At 43.2% G+C, this 26,557-nt stretch overlaps 1 protein-coding gene across 1 annotated transcript in view; it reads right to left on the bottom strand.

Moving 5' to 3' along the window:
- The window catches only part of LOC311251876 (actin-binding protein WASF3), a 38,395-nt gene extending 12,342 nt beyond the window's left edge, over positions 1-26,053 (bottom strand). Inside the window, exons 1-4 of the mRNA XM_084344524.1 lie at positions 26,038-26,053; positions 24,327-24,627; positions 3,990-4,134; positions 1,574-1,708 (exon numbers count right to left, since the gene is read on the bottom strand). Coding sequence (XP_084200650.1) covers positions 1,574-1,708; positions 3,990-4,122 — 268 coding nt within the window. The 5' untranslated portion in view covers positions 4,123-4,134; positions 24,327-24,627; positions 26,038-26,053. The remainder of the gene's footprint in view (positions 1-1,573; positions 1,709-3,989; positions 4,135-24,326; positions 24,628-26,037) is intronic.
- Between the last annotated feature and the right edge of the window lie 504 nt (positions 26,054-26,557).

Here is a 26,557-nt window from a genome sequence, read left to right as displayed (position 1 = left end):
CCTTTATTTTTTTCTTTCTTTCTTTCTTTCTTTCTTTCTTCCTTCCATCCTGACTTCTTTCTTTGTCACAAAACTTGTATAGCATCTCTCGCCTTCCGAGTTTGAAGATAGTGAGCCGAGAAAGAAGGAAGACGGACAAAGAGCGAAATAAGAAAGAGAAGGGAGAAGATGTGGCTGAGATGCGAGAGGGTAACAGATGACAGAGGGAACGACGTGTGGTCGGAAATTGAAAGACAGACGAGTTTTTTCGTGCGTAGGAGGAAGGACGAGGCGTGGAGATGGACGGAGGAGCGGGGAGGAGATGAAAGAGTGTGAGCGGGAGGAGGAGGAGGAAGAGGAGGATAAGACAGAGAGGAGTGCTGAGCTTTTCCTTTTCATCCCCGTCTGTGCTGCTCGATCTGACGCTCTCCGTCTGAGCCGCCGTGCTGCAGAATGACTGTGCAGTATCAGCAGGAGGGAGGGAGGGAGGGAGGGAGATAAAGGGGGAGAGAAGAGAAAGAAAAAAGAGGAGAAAGGAAAGTAGGAGGAAGATGGAAGAAGGAGGGAGGGATGATGGGATGGAGACGATATAAAGACAAAATGAAGAGGAAGAAGAAGAAATAACGAAAACAGGAGGGAGGGAGAGAAGAAGAGGGAGACGGGGAGGAAGAGGAGGAGGAGGGGTGAGGAGTAGACTGAAGGTTTCTCAGATCTCACATTAAAGTTCAGTCTGAGCCTCTGGGGCCACCGTAGCCAGCTCTGAAATCCTCCTGTCAGTCTGCATGTGTGTGTGTGTGTGTGTGTGTGTGTGAAGGCCTATCAATTACCGCATTAAGAGAATTGACCTTCAGAGTTGATGAAAAGCTTAACGACGGCGATGATGACTCTGACTCACACTGCACACACACACACACACACACACACACACACACACACACAGCAGAATTAATAATAATAACCAGAATTATTGAAAAGGTGCGATCACGATTTCCTCCATCACGAAGCAGTTTGATGTGACGGTGACATCACGGCGTCCTGCTGATGGGACAATCCAAGAAGAAGAAGAAGAAGAAGAAGCCAACTGTCACACCTGCTTTCCAACAGTTCGTCAGCAGCCCGTCTGGCATTGCTGACCTCAGTTTCATACTTTTGGCTGATCTCTTGGTGTGAAGCTGGGATCATCTCCAGCCTGTCTTGGTAGAGCTGGAGCGGACCTGTGAACTTCTTGTTGAAGGAGTTTCCTCTGCTGGACTTCCTTCTGAAGCTCACGCTGAAGAGTGTCCGTCCTTTGGCTGATCTCTTGGTCGATATATATTGTGCATCCCTATTACGTACTGTACCTTTAAGTATCCACAGCACAGGAGACAACATCTATATAATCCTTTTGGGAGTGATAAACTCTGGACGAAGCTAATTTATGTCTCAACTCATTAAGAAATACTTGATTAAACTGTAAAAACGCAAACATACTGACACACGCATTCTTGTTTTTGTCAGTTGTGGGGTCTATCGGTTTGTGGGCCCCTTGTGAGGACCACCTTTTCAACTGGTCACACATGCCTGTACAAAAAAAAAAGTAAAAACGCGTCCCTACCTTCCTCCACAGTGGAGTCGAGCTGGGTGACTTTCACGGCCAGCTGGTCCACTCTCTCCTGCAGGCTGCTCATCCTCAGGTAGAAGCTGTTGGCTTCGTTAAACAGCTCGCCGAAAATGTCTTCAGCATGGCGACCTGGACGGACACAGAGAGACGCGGTTAGGTTTCATATCTTTGATTTCAGTTAAGTTGATGTATTTCACTCTAAATTGGACCATTAAATGAACATCACGCTGTTCTGAAGAAGACTTGAACCAGCGATTGAGACCATAAACTCATTAGGAAACTGTTTACTGAGGTAATAAATCAAGCGAGAAGTGGCGTGTTTGTGCTTCCAGACATATTCAGGTTCGTATCTGGAGAAAGTTATACTGTGCAATAACAGTGGGAGTGATACAAATGGTCTCACAGCAGTCTGCTCTAAATAATGGCCTTTTTATTTGGAAACAACGCGGGGAATTGTTCTCTCGGGCAGGTTGGGCATGAAGGGTTGTGGACAACAACACGTGTTTTAACGACTTCCACGGTTCTGTGTGATACCGCCCAGATAACGAAAAATGTGCAAAAACACGGAGATGGATGAGAGGGGACGTTCGCATGAGATTGAGGTCAGTCGATGCCTCCCCACGTCTGTCTCAGCAGGATACGCTGCATCCTGCCGTGCACCTGTCGGACCGAATACTCGAAAGGACGTTTCTGTCTGCGAGTGTGTGTGTGTGTGTGTGTGTGACATAGAGGTACAAATATTTAAATGCATTTACTGAGATGTAGAAATGCACCTCTGAACCGAGCAAAACATGCAAACACCTGCTGCGTACCCTCAGTGTCTGTCCATGTCGTTCCCTCTCTTCTCTCTCAGCCCACGACGTGACAGATGGAGCAGAGGCAGAGCACTCACTCATTCGTAGCGAGCTGTCGCTGAATTTAATTTAGACCCCGAACTGTTAATCAAATTTAAACAGCCTTTTTTTTTTTTTACCCGCTCTTTTCTGGCAAAGAGTGTATGCTGCAAAACACAGCAACTTCAGCTGTGACTCTCTGCTTTCAAATGAAGAGAAGATAAAAGAGGATAGATCGATTATGATGCATCTGGGCTGTGAACCGTATTGACTCATCAGATTGGGTTTTTACTGGAGGTCAAACTTCATGGCTGAGTCACTCTCAGTATTCTGGCAGCTTGTTGTTTATGTTTGTTATTGGATTTCATAAAAATCCACCTTGGATCCACCTTTTTTTTTTCCTTCAGTGTCGACTGCTTCCTCCCAGCAAACAGCTGCCGAAATACATCTAGTTAGCGCGTGCAGACGCGGCCATGTTCACACTTAACAGACACATCTTGGGCGATCGGTTTTCAAGAACATAGCTCTGAATTCATTAGCTTCGGGTGTGATTGCTAAGGATGACACATCTGGATCGTGATCAGATTATGAGGTTGGATAATCAACACCAACTCGACCACCTGGCAACTTTGAAGTCGAGTTAAATCAAGTGTACAGATTGTTATGACAATCCTGATTTCTGCGATGACAATGTTGGTCAGTCGAAAGTAAATGTTAGCACGCTAACACACTATTGTGACCATTGTCATTATGGGGACATTAGCGTGAACACATTAGCATTTAGCTTGAAGTACCACTGTGTCTTTCAACAACTGGCATGGTTGTAGACTCTTAAAAAGTCCACTTTGAAAGAAAGTTGATCTTTGAGTCTTATTCCCAACTCATTATATACTGATGATGACGTCCAAGTGTTTGACGAGTCGGGAATGAGGCTCAACGATCAACTTTCTTATAAAATGGACCTTTAAAGCCTGAACACCAGGAAGTGGTTCATCAAAACTAATAATCAAGAAGCTTGGTGATGTGGTGACTGCACATTGCAGGGCTAGTTGGTGAACTGCTCCAGCTCTCGAGCTAACTGCTACCTTCTGGTTTGCGCCAGCCAGTTACAATAGCTCCCTGGAAAGTCTTTATTTTTAAAGAATAAATAACTGAAGAGGGATATAAAGCTGTCCAAGCTAACTAGCTTGCTAAAGGTCAGTTAGCAAACTCACAAGGCTACCATCTTACAACCTATGACTATCGACTCCTGACTTAAAACTGGCTGCAAACCATTGCCCTTTTATGAGGCACTTAATATTCCAACAGAGGAGTTTAAATAAAAGGTTATGTATGATAATAAGCCACGAGAGCTTCCTCGGCTTGAGACTCATCGCTTCTCCTTCCTCCTTAAAGGTCAGCAATGTCAAGGTTGATGAGATCATCCCGCAACAGTTCAAACTCAAGACGAGCCGAAAATTTATCCGAACAAAAACTTCTCCTTCTGCTTTGACAAACTCGTGAATTTCACATGATTTTTAGCTAATTAATGTGCCAAACAGGAACATCACTCTTGTGCTGAACCACAGGATACTCACTCAGACTGCCCAGCTGTTTAATGATGGCCGCCAGGGTGCTGTTGGTAACACACTCTAGTTCACTGGTCACTCCATCTGGCAACGCTCCACGGCACAAGTGCCTGGGCTCGATGTTCCTCTTCACCAACGGCATGCTGGGCTACTCCTGAGGAAAGACAAAGGAGAGGCGATTGGTTTATGGTGAGAATCAGCCGTCCATCACTGCTACCTGTATCACCATCATACCCTAAATATGTCCTGCAATGTGTGTGCTGCATTACGCTGTGTATCTTCTGACACAACATGCTGCGGCTTGTTATTTAAATTCCCTCTCGGGGGGAAACGAGTACACTGACAACACCACAGCTCCACACTGATGGATAGTAAAAAAAAACGAAAGCCGAGGAAAAATGGTGCTCAGCTGTGAGTCCTGATGGAAACGGAGGTGTCATGTCCGCCGCGGGGCGCAGTCGCTCATCACACTGCTTAATGTCAATGCGGCGGGGATGAGCCAAGAGCCAAATGAGCCGGAAAGAAGTTTCTAAATGGTGCTAACGAGGCGCAAACGTAGCCAGAGAAACCACGGGGGACAGAGAGAGGGAGACAAAGAGAGACGAAGTGAAGGGTTGGAAGATGACAGAGTAAAGGATAGACTGAAAGAATGAGGGTAGACGAGCGGCTGACAGACAGCGAGAGAAGACAGAGGACCGAGATCTGAGAGAAAGACTGTGTCAGTGTGTGAGCGGCCGGGCCACGAGGGAGGAGCTGCATATAGATCTGGTATGTCATATGATGTGAGCCAGCTGTGAAGAGTGAAGCCTCAGCTGTCAGAAACATGGAAACAAAATGGGAAATCTGACCTCGAAAACTAGCATCAATCAATATTCTTTCATTTTAACATTGAAACAAAGTAGTTCACGTGACCGACAGAGTTCAGTTATGTTGCCAAAATCACAGGAAGTTTACATCCAACGCTGCAGTTCAGTGGAACGTTTTAGCCACTTTTTGCTAATTGCATTGGTTTTAATGATCAGCTGAAAGCTAATGGATGCTCCCGAGCTGCTCTTTACTTTATTTTCCACCAAACCCTCAGAAACAACTAGCAGACAAACATTTTTTACAGAGTGGATAAGAGGATCGTCAAACACTTCGTCAAACAGCATCTAGCTGTTTATTGTTTTTACACTTTCACCCTTTAGACAAAAACATCTGCTAAAATTAAACAGTCTAATATTGAACTCTGCCAAATAAAAAACACACAACAATGACAAAAAGATGTACAAAAAATGATCAGCCAGCAAACTGAACCTTTCATTATACCCTAAAAACTTTGAAAGCTTTCTTTTGTTTTTATCAAACCGTGAAGCCTTTTTGTTGAAATGCGCAACTTCTGTGTTGAACTGTACAACATTTGGGTTGAACTGTGCATTTTTTAAATTACATTGTTCATTTGTTAGGTTGTAATGCTTAAAGTTTGGGTATAATTGTTCATTTTTGTGGTTGAAATGTGTAACTTTTGGGTTAAATTGTGCGATTTATCAGTTGAAATATCTGATTTTCTTTTTTTTAACTGCAACTTTAGAGTCAAAGCGCATAACTTTGATTTCAAGTGTATGACTTTTCAATTTATTCGTTCGTTTGGAGTTCAAGTGTGCACCTTTTATTTTGAAGTAGATAGGTTTAGGTGAAAATATACAGTTCTTAGGTTGAAGCGTGCACATGTAGGTTGAAATATGAAACTACTGACTTGAAGTGGTGTTGGAGAAATTCTGACTGTCTCATGACAAAACAAAGAAACAGAAACTCGAAGCACAACAGCTGCCAGGTATGTAATCAGTGGGAAGGGATCATCTAATAACTGTCAGGAAACAGGAAACACATGTAAATGTGACATTAAGTGTAATTTTACCCTCCACTTTGAAGCACATGATCACGACTGACACAGTGAGAGAAAGTGAGAACGAGCTATCGACAGAAACACGTGAGGAAACTGCTTCTCAGTTTGAAGTGAACTCTCTATGTGGGACACGCTTGTTATTTTTGGGCCGTGATTGTGTGTGTGTGTGTGTGCAGAATTAAAGTAAGTGTGGCTTCTTGGAGAGTGTGTGTGTGTGTGCTCACTGCGTGCACGTGCATATGTGCATGTGGGAGGTGTGTGTGCTCCCAGGTCAGCGCTCTGGAAACGTGCCACTCTCTCTCTCCCTCCCACGCTTCTAATATAATCGCTGGCACAATTAATGTTTCCGGGATGAGAGGAACGACACAATGGATGTAAACAAAAACATGTGAGGTTATTGCCAAAATGTGTGTGTGTGTGTGCGTCAACTCTGAAACTGATTAACACACTTGTCAGGCACAAAATGTCTGCATTCGCGTCTCACGTGCTTTTTAATTTGTTCGTCCAGATTGAACCACGCGCGCCATCTTTAATAAAAACTGACGTGTTTGTCCTCTTTACGTCTCTTCCTCCCTCTAATAGCTCCTGACGTTCAATTACATGAACCACCTCAGATTGCGCCGACTCGTCTTAAGGGTGTGATCGAGCTTCCCCCAGTGTGTGTGTGTGTGTGTGTGTGTGTGTGTGTGTGTGTGAGCCAATATCCAACCCCTCCCTCCAGCTGTTGTAAATAATCTAACACCACGGCAGTTTAATAATACATCAACACTCGCCTCGATAGCTGTTCTCCTTCTCTTATTTGTCTCATCCGTCCGACCCCTCCTCGCCTTTTTTACTCACTTTCCTCCGTTTTTTTTCGCGCTCCAGATCTCCTCTCCATCTCTGCCTGGTTTCATTAATAAATCAGGAAGGGCAAATATCTCTTCCTCCGACTCCCCGGTGTCCGACGCAGACCGGGTATTCCCCACCTCCGAGCTCATCCGCGAGAGTGCGTGTGCGTGTTTTTATTCAGCGCGAGGTAGCGGAGAGGGATTGTGTGTGAGGGGATGCGGGGCCACTTCGTCTGGGTCGAAATGCAGGTTTACATGCATGAAAGGCTGCTGATCCTCCCTTACTCTGACACTCATATAAACACACACACACACTCTGACTTCATTTTGACCCAGGGGCACTTACTGCTCCACCCAAACACTGTCAGGTCAGCTGCAGGGCAAAGCGACATCCGTCTGGTGTGCTATACCGCTGATATAAAGACAGTGGAGACGAAAGATTGAAAACAAAACAGCGACGATGCTTCATGTCTTGAGCTCGTACGTCCCTTAGTGATCTCAATATGCCGGTTTAGACGACTTGGCAGAGAAACATGTTTAAAATTCGGGGTGTCACACTGAATAGTCTAATAAAATGTAGTGGAGGTGAAGTATAAAGCGGCAGAAATGGAAATACTCAAGTAAAGTACCTGAAAATTGTACTTGTTCATAAATTTGACACACAGATTTTCATTTTTCTAATTAGAGAATAGATTTCTAATTGTCTGTATCAGTATCGGCCTTGAAAAAGCCACATCGGTCGACCCCTAAAGATATAAATTCAGTTTGTTACAAAGAAAATTAACTCAACATCACTGACGCAGTTGGAGTTGCCTCCGTTACCCGTCAGTTTAACGCCTACAGGATAAGCGGTAAGTGCCGGCCACCGGTAAGCTAGCTGTGTCGTCTTTGGATGTTCGCAAGTAGCTGAGGATGGGGAGGAACACTGCTTATCTCGTCAATAAATACTGAGCTTCAGAGTCTCCCGGAGGACTGAACGCGTCAGGCGAAAAAGGTATTTGCTGCCCTAACATGCTATTGCATTGAATTATTAAAATCGAGAGCATGAACTATAAAATCGCGCACATGAATTAGTGATTTCCACAACTCCTCAAGGGATCTCGAACAGCAGTTGTGTCATGACACAAAGTCTGACTGCCGGTCTTTGTGTTGGGGCGTTATGAGGCGTCTTACATCCAGACGCACTTGCAAGCCTCAAGTTGTCGTGCCATTTTCATTCACAACGCTCCCCAACTGTCAGCTCAGGCCATCTGTATGCTGACATCATGCAGTCTAGTCCCAGATTTCAGTCATGTTGCTACGCAGCGATGCTACTCGGCCTTCAGATGATGCATTTTAGTGTGCCGAAGAGCGTTTACAGCCTCGAATTTGGGTCATGCTTAAGACTTTTTCGGGACCAGAGGAACACAGAGGGAAGGCGAAAAAAAATTAACAAGATGTAGCAGGAAGGAGGAAGGCGAAGCCAAAAGTGTGTCGTGGAGCCGTGGGAACGTTGTCATGGCAACGGCAGAGGAATCCGCTCCGCCGCTCAAAAGTGGAACTCGCCGCGACTCCGAAAATAGTATGAAAGAGAGTCGGAGAGAAGGAGGACAAGGAGAGATTAAGGAGGAGGGGAAGGTAAAGGGAAGGGAGGGGAGGGAAGAGCTGGACCTCCTTTGTGAAAACTAGAAACTTTAAATTTTTTAAAAGTAGGTCTCCAGACGATTTATTGCAGCCTGGCACCTGCACTCATTCAACACAGGGGAGTTTAGGGTACAGCTCTGGAGGTACAGGACGGAAGATCTTTGTCTAACAGTTCGGGAAATAAAAAAACCCTAAAAGGCCACTTCGGATGACAAACAATTTCATCTTGTCATGAATCTGAGGAGACTGCAGAAAAAAGCTGCGGCTGCATGAATTAGCCTGTCAGAGGCTGTTAGCCGCCGGTCACTAGCGTCTTGGAAAAGAAGGAGGTGGCGGCTTGTCGAATACAGCACGCCACATTGGTTTAAACTAATTTAGGTGACCTTGAGGAGAGAGTAGGAAGCTTAGAGAGTTTTTGGAATGGAAATGCTTTCCAGACCAGTTTCCGTCGAGTGCTTTGGCTTTGATTGATCAGTTTTAGAAGTCATTTTGGGTTTCTTTTGTAAGACAGCTTCCACTTACAGTTCTGTAATTTTGGGAAATATGCTCAGTCACGTTTTTTGCCGAAGGTTGGACGAGAAGATCGACATCATGCTGCAATCTACCTTTTGAATATGAAGTGAGACCTTAACAACCTTAGCTTTGCGGTAAACAATAATAAAACATTTAAATTGTACCAGTTTCATACTAAAATTAGCACCGAATGCAGGCAAACAATGTTCGAGCACCACTTGAACGGAAATGGATTGTATTCGTGACCGGGATCTCAAAAAGAAGTTGACCATACATCAGAGCATCGCACCAGAATAGGGGCGAAGATTAGCGTGTCCACCCAGCTGTCATGTTTCTGTCACTACCAATCGAACCTAGAGCTGATAACTTCCTGTGACTACTGGGGATGACTGCTGACTGTACCCTTTCCCGTTGAAGACAAAATCCAGATGTTAGTGGGTTTTGTGTCCAAGAGGTTTAAGCGAGGATTACAGCTGCTTGTAGGTTGATTTCTGTTGGGCTAGCTGTTTCCCCATTTCCAGTTGTTATGCTAAGCTTCCGTCTGTAGCTTCATTTTTAAATCTACAGATATGAAGGAAGTCTCAATCTTCTCATCCAACTCTTGTCAAGAATGGTTCGGTTGTGAACCTAAACTTTCAGATATGTAAAATATGAGCCCCTGCCTACATCCTACAGCTGATACTTCAAAGAAATAACATCAAACGGTAAGAAATTCACGCTTCCATGCCTCAATGCATTAAAGCCACAGAGACCACGGCAACACTATCATTAATGGATGAGTCAATCCTCCATCTCCCATTCCCAACTTATAACTTAAATTGATATTAATTACACGTTCCTCTGAAAGCTGGAACGATTCAAGTGTTTCAAAATGCATCAAATAAACAGGAAGTTTTTCAACATATTATTGAGCTGCCAATTGACAAAATGCAACAGTTGCATCAGAGGAATCAGCTTCCTGCGCTAACCACCAGGATGCTTTCACGCCCGCTGAAGGCAGGTTTACGCCACGGCACGACTCGTGTGCACGTCTGGGAAACCATCCAAAGTTCACCTCTTGGTCATGTCTGTTTGTCACACGTCTCCATCCTCTAGCACATCTTCCTCGCTTCGTGTTTTGATGGCTGTGGGTATAATTACAGCTGTAATCAGATAAGACTTGATCCTTCTGATCCGGAGCAGACCGGAGCCTGTTTGCGAGGAGGTGCTAAGACGATGCACCCAAACATCTCTGCAGGAGACGGCCTGCTCTTATACTCTGCGCAGAAATGCAGCCGTACACTTTCTAATATTTTAAAGCATTTTGGGTGTGTAATTAATAATTTTCCTTCCGTTGCTTTAGATACAGGACCGTGTTTTCTGTGTGAGACAGTCAGATAAGGACGGAGACGGTATTAATTACTGTTCTTAACCAAACTGATCATTCCTGCAGGCAGTCAGGCAAGCATCAGCTAATGCTATTACTGCTCCGTCTGCTCGGCCATGTAAGTACACAGAGACACACGGACCCCGACTGTGCTGCACCGAGCCTCAGTCTGTTCTGAGGGAGGTTAGCATGCCGCCCTCCACCCTCTCACCATTACCCCTCCCCTCCTGCTCCATAGGAGGGACCTGTATAATCACAGCTCATTAGCCTTCTACAGTAACTAATGGAAACGACAAGCACTGATTCCATATGATGATGCAATTAGATGATGTACTGCAGGAGGGATCGAGTTGTAGTCCCTCGAATGCTGCAGCTAGCTGGTAATGTATACTGCATAAATGAGTGTGAAAGCTAATGTGACATGATCGTTCTCTGGAGCATATAGATTCATTCTGCAGTAGCTTTCCTGAACGGCAGAACATATTTCTGTGAGAGTAAATCTGAAGATCATCAAGACGACATGACAATATTTTTAGGAAGATGATGATAAACTAGAATGGCACTCAGTAGAGTGCATACCTCCGCCAATGCCCAACAGTCCCATTTAATTCAAACAAGCGTGATCCAATATAAAAAAAAACATCGCCAGAACCAGATTTTTTTTATGGATCTGCATCTTATTGTACTCACTCACAGATACCAGCCACCTAAATACATCAGATTTTTTTCATCAAGCTGAGACCCATCCTCTATTCTAGTTTCTTGGAAATCTGTTCAGTAGTTTTTTGTGTAATCCTGCTGACAAAACAACCAACCAACCAACCAACCAACCCACAAATCAAACAACCAACCAACCAACCCACAAATCAAACAACCAATCACCAACCAACCAACCAACCAACCAACCAACCAACCAACCCACAAATCAAACAACCAATCACCAACCAACCAACCAACCAACCAACCAACCAACCCACAAATCAAACAACCAACCACCAACCAACCAACCAACCAACCGACCGACCAACCCACAAATCAAACAAATAACCAACCAACCAACCCACAAAATAACCAACCAACCAACCCACAAAACAACCAACCAACCAACCAACCGACCAACCCACAAAACAACCAACCAACCAACCAACCAACCAACCAACCAACCCACAAAACAACCAACCAACCAACCAACCAACCAACCCACAAATCAAACAACCAACCACGAACCACCAACCAACCAACCAACCAACCAACCAACGAATCACAGGTGGCTTTATCAGTACCTGAAAACTTCTATACGTTCGATATCACTGAATTCTTTTGAATTTTTAAGGTATAACATTGGTCATCACTGTGCTGGTACCTCAAAACAAATCATGTCCGTACCTTTCTGTTTTTAGTTTACAGTTTTATAACCTCAACTATTATATTTATGTATTTATTCATTCTTTAAAGTGTGCATTTTAATTAGACAGTGACAATAGTCCTTTTATTTCAGTGAACAATCAGCACTCCACCTCCATTAGTCGACCCTAGTACAGTATATGCTCTGTCTAATCATATACTCTCCACCGGCTACACGATACACACTTTCAGCTGCATCCCCCCAGTACTACTGTGTAAAACACGCAGGCTAATTAGCACAAGCAGCGCAGCTCATGTGTGAATAAAGAAGCGCAGCTTATGGAGGCTAAGAATAACACTGGGAGGAGAATGTATAATTAAGAGTGTTGGTGCAAATGAATTAAAGGCAGCAGTACAATGGAGGCTTAATGAAGGGTTGGACTGTGTGTGCTGTGACACCTAGCTGAACTGCAGATTGGGGTATTGTTTTACATAAAGGCTGAAATGTGATTTCTAATTACTGCGGTTTGTTCATTTTCGCTTTTTTTTCCAAGACAACATACTGTAGTAGTGGAATAAAATGCACAGAAAATATGTTTATTTTTGGAAATACAGAGGTTTTTTGTCACTATAATCTGTACTTGTGCTCAAAACGTACCTCAGGAACCTCATGAACAGCTTGACATTAATAGATTTTTTAAAAACACAGCTCAAGAAGACAACCACCACCAAACAGATATTCAGTTTACTGTCATGGAGGAGGAAACTTTGGGTTGTGGACAAAACGAGACATTTGAGGAAATTTTTCACCATTTTCTGACATTTTATAAACCAAACAACCAATCGACTGATCAAGAAAACAATCAACAGATTACTCACAAATGAGAATAAGCATTTATTGCAACCTTATTGAACTTGATGTGCCTAAAAACTGCAAGAATTAAAACTAGCTGAGCTGAGAACGGTTGAAAAATCAACGCTTTCACAAGCTTTATTCTACGATACTGGTCTCTGAGACAAAAATTAGGTGTTTTAACGGGTGAGATTTTGCAACATAAAGTTTGTTTTCATCCTTTTCGATGTCACTTGGGTGATTTTTGCCAAACCAGAAAACCAAAACATTTTAAAAACCACAGGAATATATTTTTAAAGTCTTATTTATGACAGTCTTTCCATCATGCTTTCGTGGATCAGGTAAAAAACCCCACTTTCTCCGACACCCCACAGAGTTAATAACAAACTGCTTGAATTGGGTGTAATATGACAGTATTATAGGCCTGACTGGCAGGCGGTGCGAGCACACAGCTATGAAAACAGGAGCGTGAGCCAACACAGTGAAACAGAGATAATGTTTTATTCTGAGTCAGGATTACTCTGGTTTCGCTCTGCGGGGCCCGGGAAGCTCTCGGCTTGGTCGTGCGCCAAAAGTCAGCCGACAAAGAGCGTGAGCGACTGAGGAGCAGAACAAAGCGGATCTAAAAAAAACATAAAATAAAAACCTGCGACGAGCTCTCAGCTGTACCCAGAAAAAATATCACATAAGGCCGCCTTGTTCTGTTTGATGTCACCAAAATGGCAGAAAGCCGTTTTTATGTTTGATGTTTGCTCGAGCCAGACGCAGGAAGATCATTCGAATTTAAACCGCCGTGATTTCGGCAGCAGCCTCCTCCTCGTTCGTCCTGGCCTCCTTTTTTTTTTAAACTCCTATTGAAACCCGTTCTCCTCCATCCTAAACGCTCCGGCTCCCTCATGCTCCCGCCCCTCTCTCCTGCGTCTCCGTCTTTGATGTCTGTATTTGTTGATGCTCTCGGGGTGAGGAGCCATTGTACGAAATGATCACAATTACGACGGCACTTCCCCCATTTTTTTTTCTGCGCTAATCCTCCCTAAAAACAAAATTATGCAAAGCAGAGTGAGAGGAGCAGACGAGACGTTTCTACACTCGTCTCTTGCTTCCTCTCTCTCTCTCTCTCTCTCTCTCTCTCCATCTTTTCTGTTTTGTTTTTTTTTCCCTTTTGGCTCCGTGGAGTTGTTGTCATGGTTTCTTTGGAAGTATTTTCATTTTTGGCCGGATAATGAAGCGATCAGAGCGAAACTCAGAGAGGCAGAAGAGAGTTTAGATCGAGGCGATGAAGTCCTGTAAAAGATCTCAGTCACTTCATTGTCTCTGGTGTGTGTGTGTGTGTGTGTGTGTGTGTGCGTGCCTACAGTACCTCTTAACTGCGGCTGAATGCAGATGAAGTGTTATGAAACAGCCACTCTAATGAAACGGTGAATAAAACATGTGAGACAAAAGAGCCAAAGGCCACGAACACACACACACACACACACACACACACACACACACACACACACACACACACAGTAAAACTCCATCCAGATAGTCAAATGCTATTTGCAATTCATTAGTGGTATTTGTTTTTGTCCACTGGGAGTACCAGGCGGGCGGAGTTTAACCACAAACACGGAGAGCCAGGAGAGATAAAAAATTAAGCTTATGAATGTTTCTTTCAGTTCAGAGTTTCAGCACAATGTCAGTGAGACGATAACAACTTTGTGCTTCTGTGTTGGTCTTGTGTTAAATAACAGTCAGTCGACGTCGCCCCGCTGGTATGATGGTGGAGAGAGTCTGTTCTTCCTTACAGCTGATCCAAACCTTCCTCCCTCTGCTTTTAAACTGCAGAACGGTGCTGATTCTGTCTTGTTTCAGCTCCAACAGGCCGGGCTGAACATGTTACCGAAGCAGCTGGCATTTACATTTGTTTTATATCAGCCGTGCATTAAAATATGACCCACACAAACTCTCTCTGGTGGAACAAACAGTATGTTGCACTGCGGCCGGGCCTACATCGCCTCACCTTTCTGCTTTCTCTCTACCAGCAACGTTATCTGCCTGCCTCGTCAGCCTTGTGTTTGTGTTGTCATAACAGCAGGTGAGTCGCATGTTGAGGAAGCTTGTTGATTATGAAGCCGCTGGATGACATCGCGACAACCAGGTGCACTGGTCTGGGTCTCCAGATATACCTGGGTGGCCGTCAATAAGGGGTCGATCGGTATGGCTTTTTCCAGGCCGATATTTACTAATTTACTAATAAAATAGTATATTGTGAATTGTTGATTTTTTCGCCCAGTCCTAGTATTTATGAAGTGCTTTTGAGGAAGATTTCCCTCGATGTATCATGATGTAGCCCAGCCCTTTACTCACACCACTGACTGTTAAAATAAATGAAAAGACGGCTAGCTTTATGCATCTGAGTGCCGAGTTTGTAACGAATCATGACCCAAAAAACTGGGACTTCTTCCTTTAGGTAGCAGCTGAGGGAAAGTGAGTTAGCAGGAGATGGTTGAGGCGTGTACCGACTGTTTCCTCTGAAGTCTAATATCATATTTCATGATGAGACGCTGCCCGCCCCCCCACCGTTACACATTACAGGAGACCCTGGTGAGTGCTTAGATTTAAGCTACAGGGCTAAAACATGCTAACACACTTGTCGGGTCACATCTAAAGACACTGAATATCTGCACAATCTAGCTGTTCTGGTCCGCTCCGTTCTCTGCTGATGTGGTTAGTAAACAGGTCAGCCACAGCATGAATGCAATGTGCCGTGTGTGTGTGTGTGTGTGTGTGTGTGTGTGTGTGTGTGTGTGTGTTGTGTTGTGAGAACCTCCTCGTGCCCCTCTATGACCCCGTCTCTCACAATTAAATGTGTCGGCGTCAGCACGATTGCAACAAGTCATCCGGCAGAACCATGTGACCTGACACACACACACACACACACACACACACACACACACACCCCCCCCCAACATAAACTGGGTTTACTGGTGCCGGGTTAGTGGACAGTGTAGCAGGGCAGTGGGATGTGGAGGGTCAGGTCACATTAAAGCTTTGATGCGATGTGTCACAGCGTCCCAGTTTCCCTGCTCCCAGTGTAAACTGGGAGGGTGGGACAGGACAAAGAAACCAGTAGCACATGAAGATTGTTCAGAGGCTTGTTGGTCGGCTGGGTAAAGATGCCAGAATAAACAATCATCTGCATCATAAACAGCTGAGCTCGGTCTATGAAATCAATCCTTCTGTCGGCATTTTTACAAAAACAAGCTACTGTAAGAAGCTGCCCAGTTATTTAAAACATAACAAAGACAAATGTGATATATATTAAATATGATATTTATCTGTCATATACTGTACAAACTGGATGTATGTAGTATATATATTGCCACATATGACTATAACTAACGATCCTTTTTGTCTTTAAAGTGGAAAAAATGTAATAAATGCTCATCAAAGTTTCCCAGAACCAGAAATAACACCTTTAAATTCTTTTGACCAACCAAAAGTCTCTTCGTTTACCATCATAAACGACAAAGTGACAACAAAAAGCAGCAAATCCTCACGTTTAAGAAGCAAATGTTTGACATTTTGGCTTCAAAAAGGACTGAAATGATTAATCAATTATCTAAATAGTTGTGGATTGATTTACTTTTGATTGATTAATCGTGTCGTAGCTGCAGTTCTCTGACCAAACAACGTGAACACTCTTATAGTTTCACCTATATTTGAAAATTAACACGTGACAACTGAGTTTAATCGAACACAAGAAGCGAAGTTACTGCAAAACTGTAACTTTACGTAGCATCCTCAAGAGCTGCAGATGGAGCAGAGCTACATTTCTCACAAAGTGTTGTGTGTGAGTGTTATTGTTGTGTTTGTGTTGCCTTGAGGCCGCTGTGAGTTTAGTGTAACTTCCCTGACAAGTTCCCCATCACTTAATGCTTCGTGACAGGCTCACACTTTTGGATTTCCTGCTCAACATGTACGAGTATGAAACAATATTTATCTAAAAACAGTAAAAAAAAAATCTGTGCTACAACACGGGAGACTTGTCGTCCCTTCAGTAACAGACACCGCACAGTATCTGCTGGGTTTTTGTGCCCAGATGAAATCCGGCCGCAGCGTACGAGGGAACGCTTCTCAGCTCACAGGAAGTGAGGAATTGAAAGTTGAGTGAAATCCAAGCTGTCTGCTGAGCAGCAGCGAGGGAGGAAGCTGCTCTCGCCAACGTTACATCTTCCACTTAGTTTCCTGCTCCCCCGTGGTATTAAAGCAACAGAGCACCGACGAAAAGGGAGCAGGAGTCCGCTTTACCGACATCATCTTACCTGATTACCAACCGCAAGTTCTGAAGCTGAAGATGCCGACTTGTTTTGTTCCAGCAGGCCGAAACCAAAATATATTCAGTTTATAATGATGTGAAACAGACAAAATGGAGCCTGTCGTCACATTTCAGAAGCTGGGATCAATCGTTGAGAGTAGATTTCCAATAATCTCCAACTATTTTGATTACCAATCGATCGTCCGAGTCATTTTTTATGCAAAAACGTCAAATATTTCTTGCTTCCAGCTTCTTAAATGTGAGGATTTGCTGCTTTTCTTTGTCATTCATGACAGTCAATGAAGAGTCTTTGGGTTTTGGACTGTCGGTAGGACGAGGGTTAGCTTTAGCGTTAGCTCTTGCAAGTCATGATGACAATAACTAAATGATTGATCGATCAACCATGACAATAACAGGCAATTTAATTTAATTCATTCAAACTCCACAGCTTTCCTGTCATAAATGTGTCGCGATGAGTTGTGTGAAACAGGTGGAGCGCTCGCTTATAATTTGCAATCATCATCGGCATACAGATGCATATTTATGTACAGATGGTCCCGGCAACACAGTGAAACAACCTCGAAACTAGAGCTGCATAAATGACTCGATTAGGTGACAGAGATTAAATTAATCACCATAATTCATTTTCATTTCAAATAGTCTGCTTCTTTAACGTGAATATTTTCTGGTTTCGTTCCTCGTCTATGACGGTAAACTGATAATCTTTGTGTTGTGGACAAAACGAGACATTCGAGGACGTCATCTTTCACCATTTTCTGACATTTTAAAGACCAAACAACTGAGCGATTAATCAACAATTAAAAATGAGTCATCAGTTGCAGCCCTACTTCCGACCCAAACACTTAAACCTCCTGTGGTTTCAGGCCCTTCCCTCCGACCTCCCTGTGGACGGAGGAAGCTTCACCACAGGAATCAATTAAAGAAGCATCATGTTGAAGATGCGGTCGCACCAGCAGCTCCCACTTAAATTCCCCTCATTTTAAATCACAACGCTTAACACAGCACACACTCACACACACACCGGATCGATACGCCGTGATCCAATAAAAACCAGCAGCGACGCGAGCGGGATGACGAGCCCCGGGGGAAAAGATGCTGAGTAAGGCTGACATCTTGAGGGTGTGGCATGAAAACGTGAAGGTGGAAATGACATCATCGATAACGGTAAAATAAATCTCACGCAGCAGCTTTATTAAATAACCTCCCCGTGGCTCGGAGAGACGCGCACAAAGCACGGACGGACACAAAGGGAAGCACACACACAGCAGCAGATTGAGAGCTGATCAGCGTCATTGTACAGTTCAACACCCATCAATAGACCGGCCTCGCTTGCACTTTGAGAGTAGGAACAACAAAAGGGGCGACACAGCGAGAGCGGCGAGGTCGGGGCGACCAGGTGAAAGAACGATGGGCGACGTTCCCAGCAGCAGCGAGAGAGGGAGAGGGAGGGAAAGTGCCTTCAGACAATATATATCTCCTGACAGCAGTAATGCCCGAAAAGTCTCCCCCGTCCTGTCTGTACCTTGAGGAGTAGCTTCATAATAAATGGAGTCGGGCAGCGCTGCCAGCAGTCGTTAAAAAAGCACGAGTGGAGTAAGAGTTCATATCAGCACAAAGATACATGAAAAAGAAAACTGTTTTCTAAAGGTTGGTCAGTCGAAGACATCTTTGACATGATGCTGCGGTTACCTGTGTAGGGCTTCCTCTTGCATCACGTTGAATATCTTTGATTTTCGACATCAGTTGATCTTAACTTAAGTAAATTATCACGGTTAAATTATCACAAGTTGTAGTTCGTCGAAAAATATGATAACGGTGATGAAACCCTAACCCTAACCCCATTTCTATACTTAGAGGCTTTCACTATGACCACCTTCCTGTAACTAAACCATCTTTCAATGGGAACAAAGTGAAATATACATGCATGGAAACCCCGTGACGGACGGCTCCTATTCAAAGTGTCAGGTGGTTATTCAAACTACGAATAGCCCTGGAGAGGACGTCTAAGTGGCCACATCACTCAGTGAAAGTGCACCCTGAAGAGGCTGCTGTGTATCTTCAGAGTTAATTCAAACCATTAGCGGCGACGAGACGCGGCCAACATGTGTTCGAGGAGGGGGGGGGAAGTCCGAGGAAGGTGGACATCTGTTCGAATAACACGATCAAATCCCCGCTTCCTCCGCACCTGGAAGCGTTTTGAGATCGACCGGATCTGGTTCAAAGACGGGCCGAGGAACAGAACGAGCTCCTCGAGGGAGGAAAGAATAGAAAACATCCATCCGTCTGGAAAACGTATGAGCGTAGCAACGCCTCGTACCCAGGGACAGAGACGTGCTCCTGAGCGGTACGCTCCTGAAATACAGATTACTGTGAAAACACACCGCGTACCTCTGGAATCCTAATCATCCTCAGCGTTTCTGCAGAGAAGCAGCTCCGAGTGCATCAGCAGCTTTACAATCTGCAGCAAAAAGTGCCGGCAGACAAAAAACACACAGAGCGTTCAAGATGGGAGCGAGTTTTCAGTTTGGCTGACATCCATTTTTTTTTTTTTTTTAATTATACAGCCGACATTTTATGTGGATTAAAGCAGCTGTTCATGTTTGGTATCACTGTCCGTCCTGAGTGATCTGACCCCCCCACCCCCGAGACGTTTTGAGGACGAGATCCAAACCGCTCAGAACACATTCAGAGCGGGTCTGGACCGCATGTGACCACAGTCTTTCAATGTGTGCCGGGCCACACTGAAGAACCGCCTACTCAACTGACATCCTCCTCGAAACGAAAAGAAGCAAGAAGTATCACAACATCCCCAGACTACATTACAAATTGAGCGATTTTAAGAGTCGTTGTGCGAAGAGAAACTTAACAAACGACTACAGCAAAATGGATATGACAATTTCTAAATCTCTCGAGCCTTCTTGTAAATTCGGCTTTAAATGCATCACATGAAGTTATTTCTTTCCTTGTAAAAAGTGTCAGTTTGTTGAGGTATTGCTGTACCAGCCTGTCTGCCTCTGTGTCTCCCTGAAGCTGTTTGAGAACACTGTTTCACCTGATTTTCACCATTTGCTCTAAATATATTAAAGACAACATTTTACTGACTGTAAACATGTCAAATTTTACCAATACAGTAAACAACACCTGATAAAGCCTACTTTTTTAGTTGCCCGTGGGGAAAGTACCAGACTCCCTTAAAAAAATCCTTAATTTTGAGAATTATTGCACTATGAGAAACTATACAAACCTTGAGAAACAACGTCTACAACATATTCTTAACTGTTTGGGCTTTCTTGTTAATTCGGCAAATGTTACACACTTTCTTTCTTTGTGTAAAAAACTTTTCAGTATCACTTTGTTCCAGTGATGTAGGTGTATATTTGTATATGGAGCAGGGATGTGAGATTGGATGACAAGTGGTCACTCGGGACACGTGCCAGGTGTGAACTGATGGGCTTAAAGCTGTCTACTTGTGATCGGATCACTCAGGGCGGATGGCGGATAGCTCTGAGAGCCTTAACCTCAAGTACAAGCATAAAATAACCAGTTAACCTGATATTGCAGCAACCTTCACCAGAGGAAAAAAGAGTGAAGAGAGCTTCAAAACAAAGCTCACATCTGAAAGACTCACAAATGAAAAGAAACAGAGACATGAGGGAGGAAGACCAAAGAGTTTGGGCGTGTTTGATACTAAAGTAAAGGATGCACTGTCCTGGTATATAACACACCAGACAGGCACCATTGTTCAAACTGATTACTCAGGAAACCGAAAGGAAGATATCCTCTAAAATACTGCTGCATCTTGTTGAGAGTTGGACACAAAAATCTGTACCACTCTCATGTTTGTATGCTAAACGTTAAGCTAATGGAGACTAGCTTAGCCTAGCATAAACATTGAAAGTAGGGGAAAACCACTCGTCTGGCTAGCTCCAGCTAACAGCACTTCTTAAAGTTTAATAATTTGTTTTACTTGTTTGTTTATTGTAAATTGTTATGATTACTTGTTGTTTTGCTAAGCTAATCGCCTGCTAGCTGCGGCTTTATATTTAGGCTACCAGAGCTGCACTCATGATTATTTCAATTAGCTAATTAGACGTTGCAACTCTGTTTTTGACATTTCAAAAAGTAAATGTTTAAGCTTTAAAGGAACAGCTGGATGTTTCAGGATATAAGATTATTAGCTTTCTTGCTGAGACACACAAAGATAGATACCACTCTCTTGTCTGTATGCTAAATTTGAAGCTAGGACCAGCAGTTGATTAGCTTAGCCAGTCAGTGGAAAGCTTCAGCCTGGCTAGCTCCACTTCATTCATCAACCTAGGTCTTGCTTGTTTGAAGATATGGGGAGTAACTTGTTGCTTTGCTAGGCTAATCGCTTGCTAGCTGTAGCTTCACATTCATTGCAGAAACATGAGGGTGGTACGAGTCAGTGACTAAACATATTTCCCATAACTTATTGAGATTTTTTTGTTTCCAGCATCAACAGAGGGTTTTGGAACAAGCTAACTAAAAAAAAAACCCATCCTCCTTTCTGCATAGTTTACCCTTCAGAAGTACAGTATGGTGTACTGTGTGGAGGGTTGAGGATAGGGCAGAACAAGAAAAATCTGAAGATACAAACAAACTAGAAAATCCTTCGGGGGTAAAAAAACAAAACAAAAAAAAAAACGGGAAGGCTGCATCTAAAAGGAAATGCAGAGAAATGCCCCTTTGTGTGCCCTCAGCAGAAAACAGTCTTCTGTCAACCAGCACAGCATCACCCCTCCTCTGTCTCTGCTTCACCCTCGGTTAAGTAAAGTTACTGTGTGTGTGTGTGTGTGAGTGTGTGTGCATGTGTGTGACTATGTGTGTGTGCAGTTATGCATCTGTGTGTCCCTGTTTGAGCCTTTATGCTTATTTAGCGCTCAGCCGTCTTTTACTTCCTTCCTCGATGATTCGCTTATGTAAGGAATCAGCGCAAGCTTGTCTGAGCACTGTCTCTTATGAATACAAGTCTGTACTGTACAGCCGCTACACACACACACACACACACAGACACACACAAAGGAAACCTATTATCTAATCACTGTTCACCCAGGCTGCAGTCTAGACCTCAAAGGACTCGGTTGTTGTTCACAGAAGTGGCCTCAGTATGTTTGTTAATGACAGAGTTGTTGTTTTTTTCGGTGGTTAAATGTTAAATAAAAGCGGTTGTAATTGGCGTCACGCTCACATTTACCATCCAGTTATAATGTTAGTGTTGAGTCAGGTTCACTCTGCGGCTGCTGTGTCCAAGTTACAGCGGTAACGTTAGGAAAATAAAACTAAATTCCTCAACGCCGACTTCCTGGTAATTAAAAAAAACTGAGCCTTAACTGGCTGTGAAAGCAGATAATTGGTTTAAAAGCTGAATTAAAATCAACAGAGTGGGATTACAAGAGCAGGGAGAGAGTCGATGTCTTGCTCAAGGGCGCTTCTGCAGGACAGATAATTGCCATTAAAAAAGGGGCGTTACACTAACTTTCCCTGAAAGTGTTTAACAAACGATAGAGATCAGATTTAAACCCCGAAACTGAAGCAATTATTGTTGCGAGCATTTATTCAGAGCTTTGAGTTAGAGATGCAACTAGTGATTATTCCCATTGTTGGTTAATTATTAACTATAAAATGTCAGAAAACTGTCAGAATGTCAATCAGTCCAAGACGACGTCCTCAAATGTCTCGTTTTATTCAGTTAACTGTCACACAGGAGGAAAGAAACCAGGAAATATTCACATTTAAGATGCTGGAACGTCCCAGTGGACACAACCTGGACTCGATGCATTTCGCCATTTAATATCTTTAAGTTATGAAATATGTTGAGTTCAGACTTTGGGGACGACAGATCACAAACTGTCCGGAGAACGAAGATTGTGATTTCTATATTTTAAGTTTAAAAGGAGAAGATACATAAAAAGGAAGTAAAAACTGATTTAAAACTTTAATTTCAGAGATAGCTTCAGTTTCATGGATGCATCTTCTTCGTAATAAGCCGTCTGCACATGCCGGCCACTCTCTGACTAGCTGACACTAACAATCACAACTGATTAATGATGGTAGTTTGGGGTATTTAATTAACTGTTAACTGAAAATAGTTACAAAAAATGTCCATTACTGTCTTGAGACAGACGCTCACATTGGAGGAAACAATATTCAAGAGGTTTTTAGTCAAAATGGATCCAGGGGTGCCCAAACGTTTTCCCTCGGAGGACCAAAACTGACACTTATTGTGTTTCTACGAGCAAAACGCTCCTCAGATCCGGAGCTCTCTTAATTAGCTGGCTTCCTGCACAGTGTCACACTGCCTGCTGCTAAAAAATTATGAAAAGTAATTAAGAAGAAGCTGTTTTACATATTTGAGGAGCATTTTTTACCTCACAGAAATTAAAACAGCATAAACAGCCATTCATATCAAAATATTATCGCAATCCCAATATGGCCGATATGTTCAAATCGTAGGCGCTGGATGTTTTTGATGAAGGTGAAATGTGACAAACAGCTTTATAGTAAGCACTGTGGTGCTGCAGAGACGTCCTGGCCTACAGATCTGATGGCAGGCCAACTTTTGCCCCACTGTGGGCGGTGCTGGACTCATCGATTAATCACCTGAGGTCCAGTCTAAACGATCAAATCATCAAATAAATGCTGTTAATTTACATTCCTGTATCCATGACGACTCCCTCTTGCAATATCGGGCTATTTCTCTGCAAGACGACTGCTTCATTTCCCCTTCTATCTACTTTAATCATCATCCGCCTCTTGTTAAATCATCACGCCGTCATTATAATCCACACAAATCCTCCACCTGGTGGCTGCTGTTACCTGCATGCAGAGGCCTTTTTATTTCACAAAGCTGTGGACATGCACGGAATAAACTAGCAGAGGTGAGCAACAGGAGCAGCAGCAGAGCATGAGCCCAACACCAGAGTCCAGAAGGCCCGATAATCAAAAATAACACCTTCAACACACATCTGAGGATAAACCCAAACGTCCACAATACAGATATCTACATAAATGTCAGCACAGAATGGGTTTTAACATATGTGCTGCAGGTGGAGACACATTAAAGCCCATTCATCCTGTGATCTCCATACAGAACTCCATTTGAAAAACGTGCAATTTAAGCAGCATACCGACAGACAGCCTGGGTCCCCTCTGGCACGCACTAATCCTCTGCACGCCTCCTCTATAAGCCCCGCTGCTCTCTTTTTTTTTTTTTTTCTAGTCGACGTGCAGCCACGAGCCAAAACCCTGTGACACATCCGACCGGTGACATTTTGTCGGGGACACACCTGAGCATCGCCGGAGAAGAAGAAACGACGCGCGGTCACGATTTCAGGAGGAAAAAATGGAGTGGAGGAGAAAAAAAAAAAAAAAAAAAGCATGCAGATGAACGGGCTCTAATTAATAAGCATGCAACCCTGTGCGGGGTGCATTGTGTTTTGTGCGTGTGTGTGCGGTGCAATAACAATAACAAACGCACCCCCACCACCACCACCACCTCCTCCTCCTCCTTCACCCTCCCACAGGAGACATGTGTCCACACCGTCCCTGTCACATGCAGAAGCCGATTTAAAATCCGGGCACATTTACCTGCCGTCACCTGCTCCCTCTTCTTCTTCTTCTTCTTCGTGTCTTTATTTAAATGGCTCCCTCGCTCCTGCTCCGCGTTTCATTCCAGGTCGTCCATGTTCGCAGCTCGATGGATGGATGGATGGATGGAGAGGAGGTGGTGTTGGTGGAGGAGGAGGAGGTGGAGGAAGAGGAGGAGGAGGAGGAGAGAAGCCTTTGAAGTGAGGAAATCTGGGTCCCCGCTCACAGCCCAGCTGCGTGGACTGGATTCATGTCGTTTCCAAGGCAGCGTCCGTCGAGCCGACGGCCGTCAAGCTGCCGCCTGTCGTAAAGAAACGGCACTTCCGGTTACGGTTTCAAAAATAAAAGTCACAATTGGTGAATCTTTAATCTGTCTTAAAAATGTAATTAGCTTGTTTTAACTCGCTTGTTTTGTGCTGCAACACTTATATATATATATTTACAATAAATAAATAAATAAGCTTTTAATCGTTTTAATCAGAAAAGAAAGATCTTCATTGACTGATTTCTTTTATGTCCAAACAAACTAAATAAACTATCTTTGTTTTAATGACTGAGTAAACTCAATAAACAAACTGAGCTTAAAGGACAACACAGTTTCATACCGTTTTACTTAGTTTATATGTGGCGGACCCTGCCACCTTTCTAGTTTCAAACAGTGTTCTGGGGTCTTATTTTCCTCTGAGAACAGCTTGTTTATTAACTTATGGAAAACGTTAGTAGTTCTTAGTTTAAGAGTTTGAATTTCCTCTCCAAAACTACATAGTGCCCCTTTAAATAAGCACATAAATAAATATAATTTTATACAAATACGTTTAATATGGAATATAGATATTACTTATAGTACACTTTTGGTGCGCTAAAATATAACTTTTAAAAAATGTATTACTTATTAAAAGTTATTACTTATTTTTGTAAGAGGCTAATGTCCCTTTCCAACAGGAAGTAAAGCTAGACATGACTCAGTTTTTAAAGCTACAAACTAACATTAAAGGTGAATTATAAAATTAAATACAATTATTAACAGAATGTGAAAAAAGAGAAGTTTTGAAGATATGACGTGTATGTACGCGTTAAAAGATAAATAATGAGGTTAGCATGAAAACCAGCTAGCCCCGACCAGAAGTGTAAAAAACAACACTCACCTCAGCTCGGACTGCTAGCTGCACGGCTAACTGAGCTAATTAGCTAACAGCAGCTACAGTTAGTACATAGATTGTAGGCCTACCTTTAAAATTTAAGCTATTTGGGTTTTTTAAGCCTGTATTTTTCCAGAATATAATGCAGTTTAACACAACTTGATGAAGGTTATAATCAGTTTTTGTTTATACAGTTTCATAGAGGTGTTAATTTAACTTTATTGTCATTTTGAGGATGTCTTTTTGATTAGCTGTTAAAAATATCCTTAAAAGTGTCTATTTACTCAGCTTTAACTGTTCATTTCAATCATAGAGGACAAGTTTTAACCAGCTTTTGTTTGATTCATATTTTTAACCTTGTATTTCACTTAATTTGTCACGTTTTGCTTGTAAAGGTGTGTATTTCTGTGTAATGTCAAGCAGTGGTGAACAGGATTAGCCCACCAACATCAGGCTAAAAATGCTATATAGCTCCAATTAAATGTCTCAAATAATCACATTACCGTCATTTTATACATTAAAACTAAAGTAAATTGTACAATAAAGCTATAATAATTTAAATTTTACTTTACATTGAACGCTAAATTCCTTCACAGCCCGTATTTCCTCGGTGCCTGCTGCTAGCTTGACGCAGCACAAGAGAGCTGCAGCAAATTGGCGCAACGGCGCATGCGCACCCGAAGCTCCCCGACGGTCGCCGATGAGAGCCGAGACCACCACCCACTCCGTCGGACGAGCCAGGCGGGCTGAGGAGGCAGAGGGGCCGCTGCAGGCCTCCGGGAGCATGACGCGCACATGTGGAGCCTCGTCTCCGTTTAATTAATGAAGAAAATAATCAGCACACGTTTTATTTACTGCAGCTTAACCGGATAATCACACTGGCTGCAGTCAACCTATATGATTACAAGCTAAATAAAGACATATAATTGATTTTAAACAAGGCTTTCTCCTGTATGAAGGGATCTGGTGCATATTTAATTAAAACAGTGTGGGATTGTAAGGATTGTATTTGTAAGTGCTTTTTAAGACCATCTAATGGAAGTGTGAATGTTAAGAAATGTCAAATAATACCAGAAACACTTGAAATAATAC

Source organism: Pagrus pagrus, assembly GCF_965226575.1.
Source record: "Pagrus pagrus genome assembly, chromosome: 22".
NCBI classification, from domain to species: Eukaryota; Metazoa; Chordata; class Actinopteri; order Spariformes; family Sparidae; genus Pagrus; species Pagrus pagrus.
The sequence above is the reverse complement of the archived record's forward strand: the minus strand, read 5'-3'. Positions and strand labels throughout refer to the sequence as shown.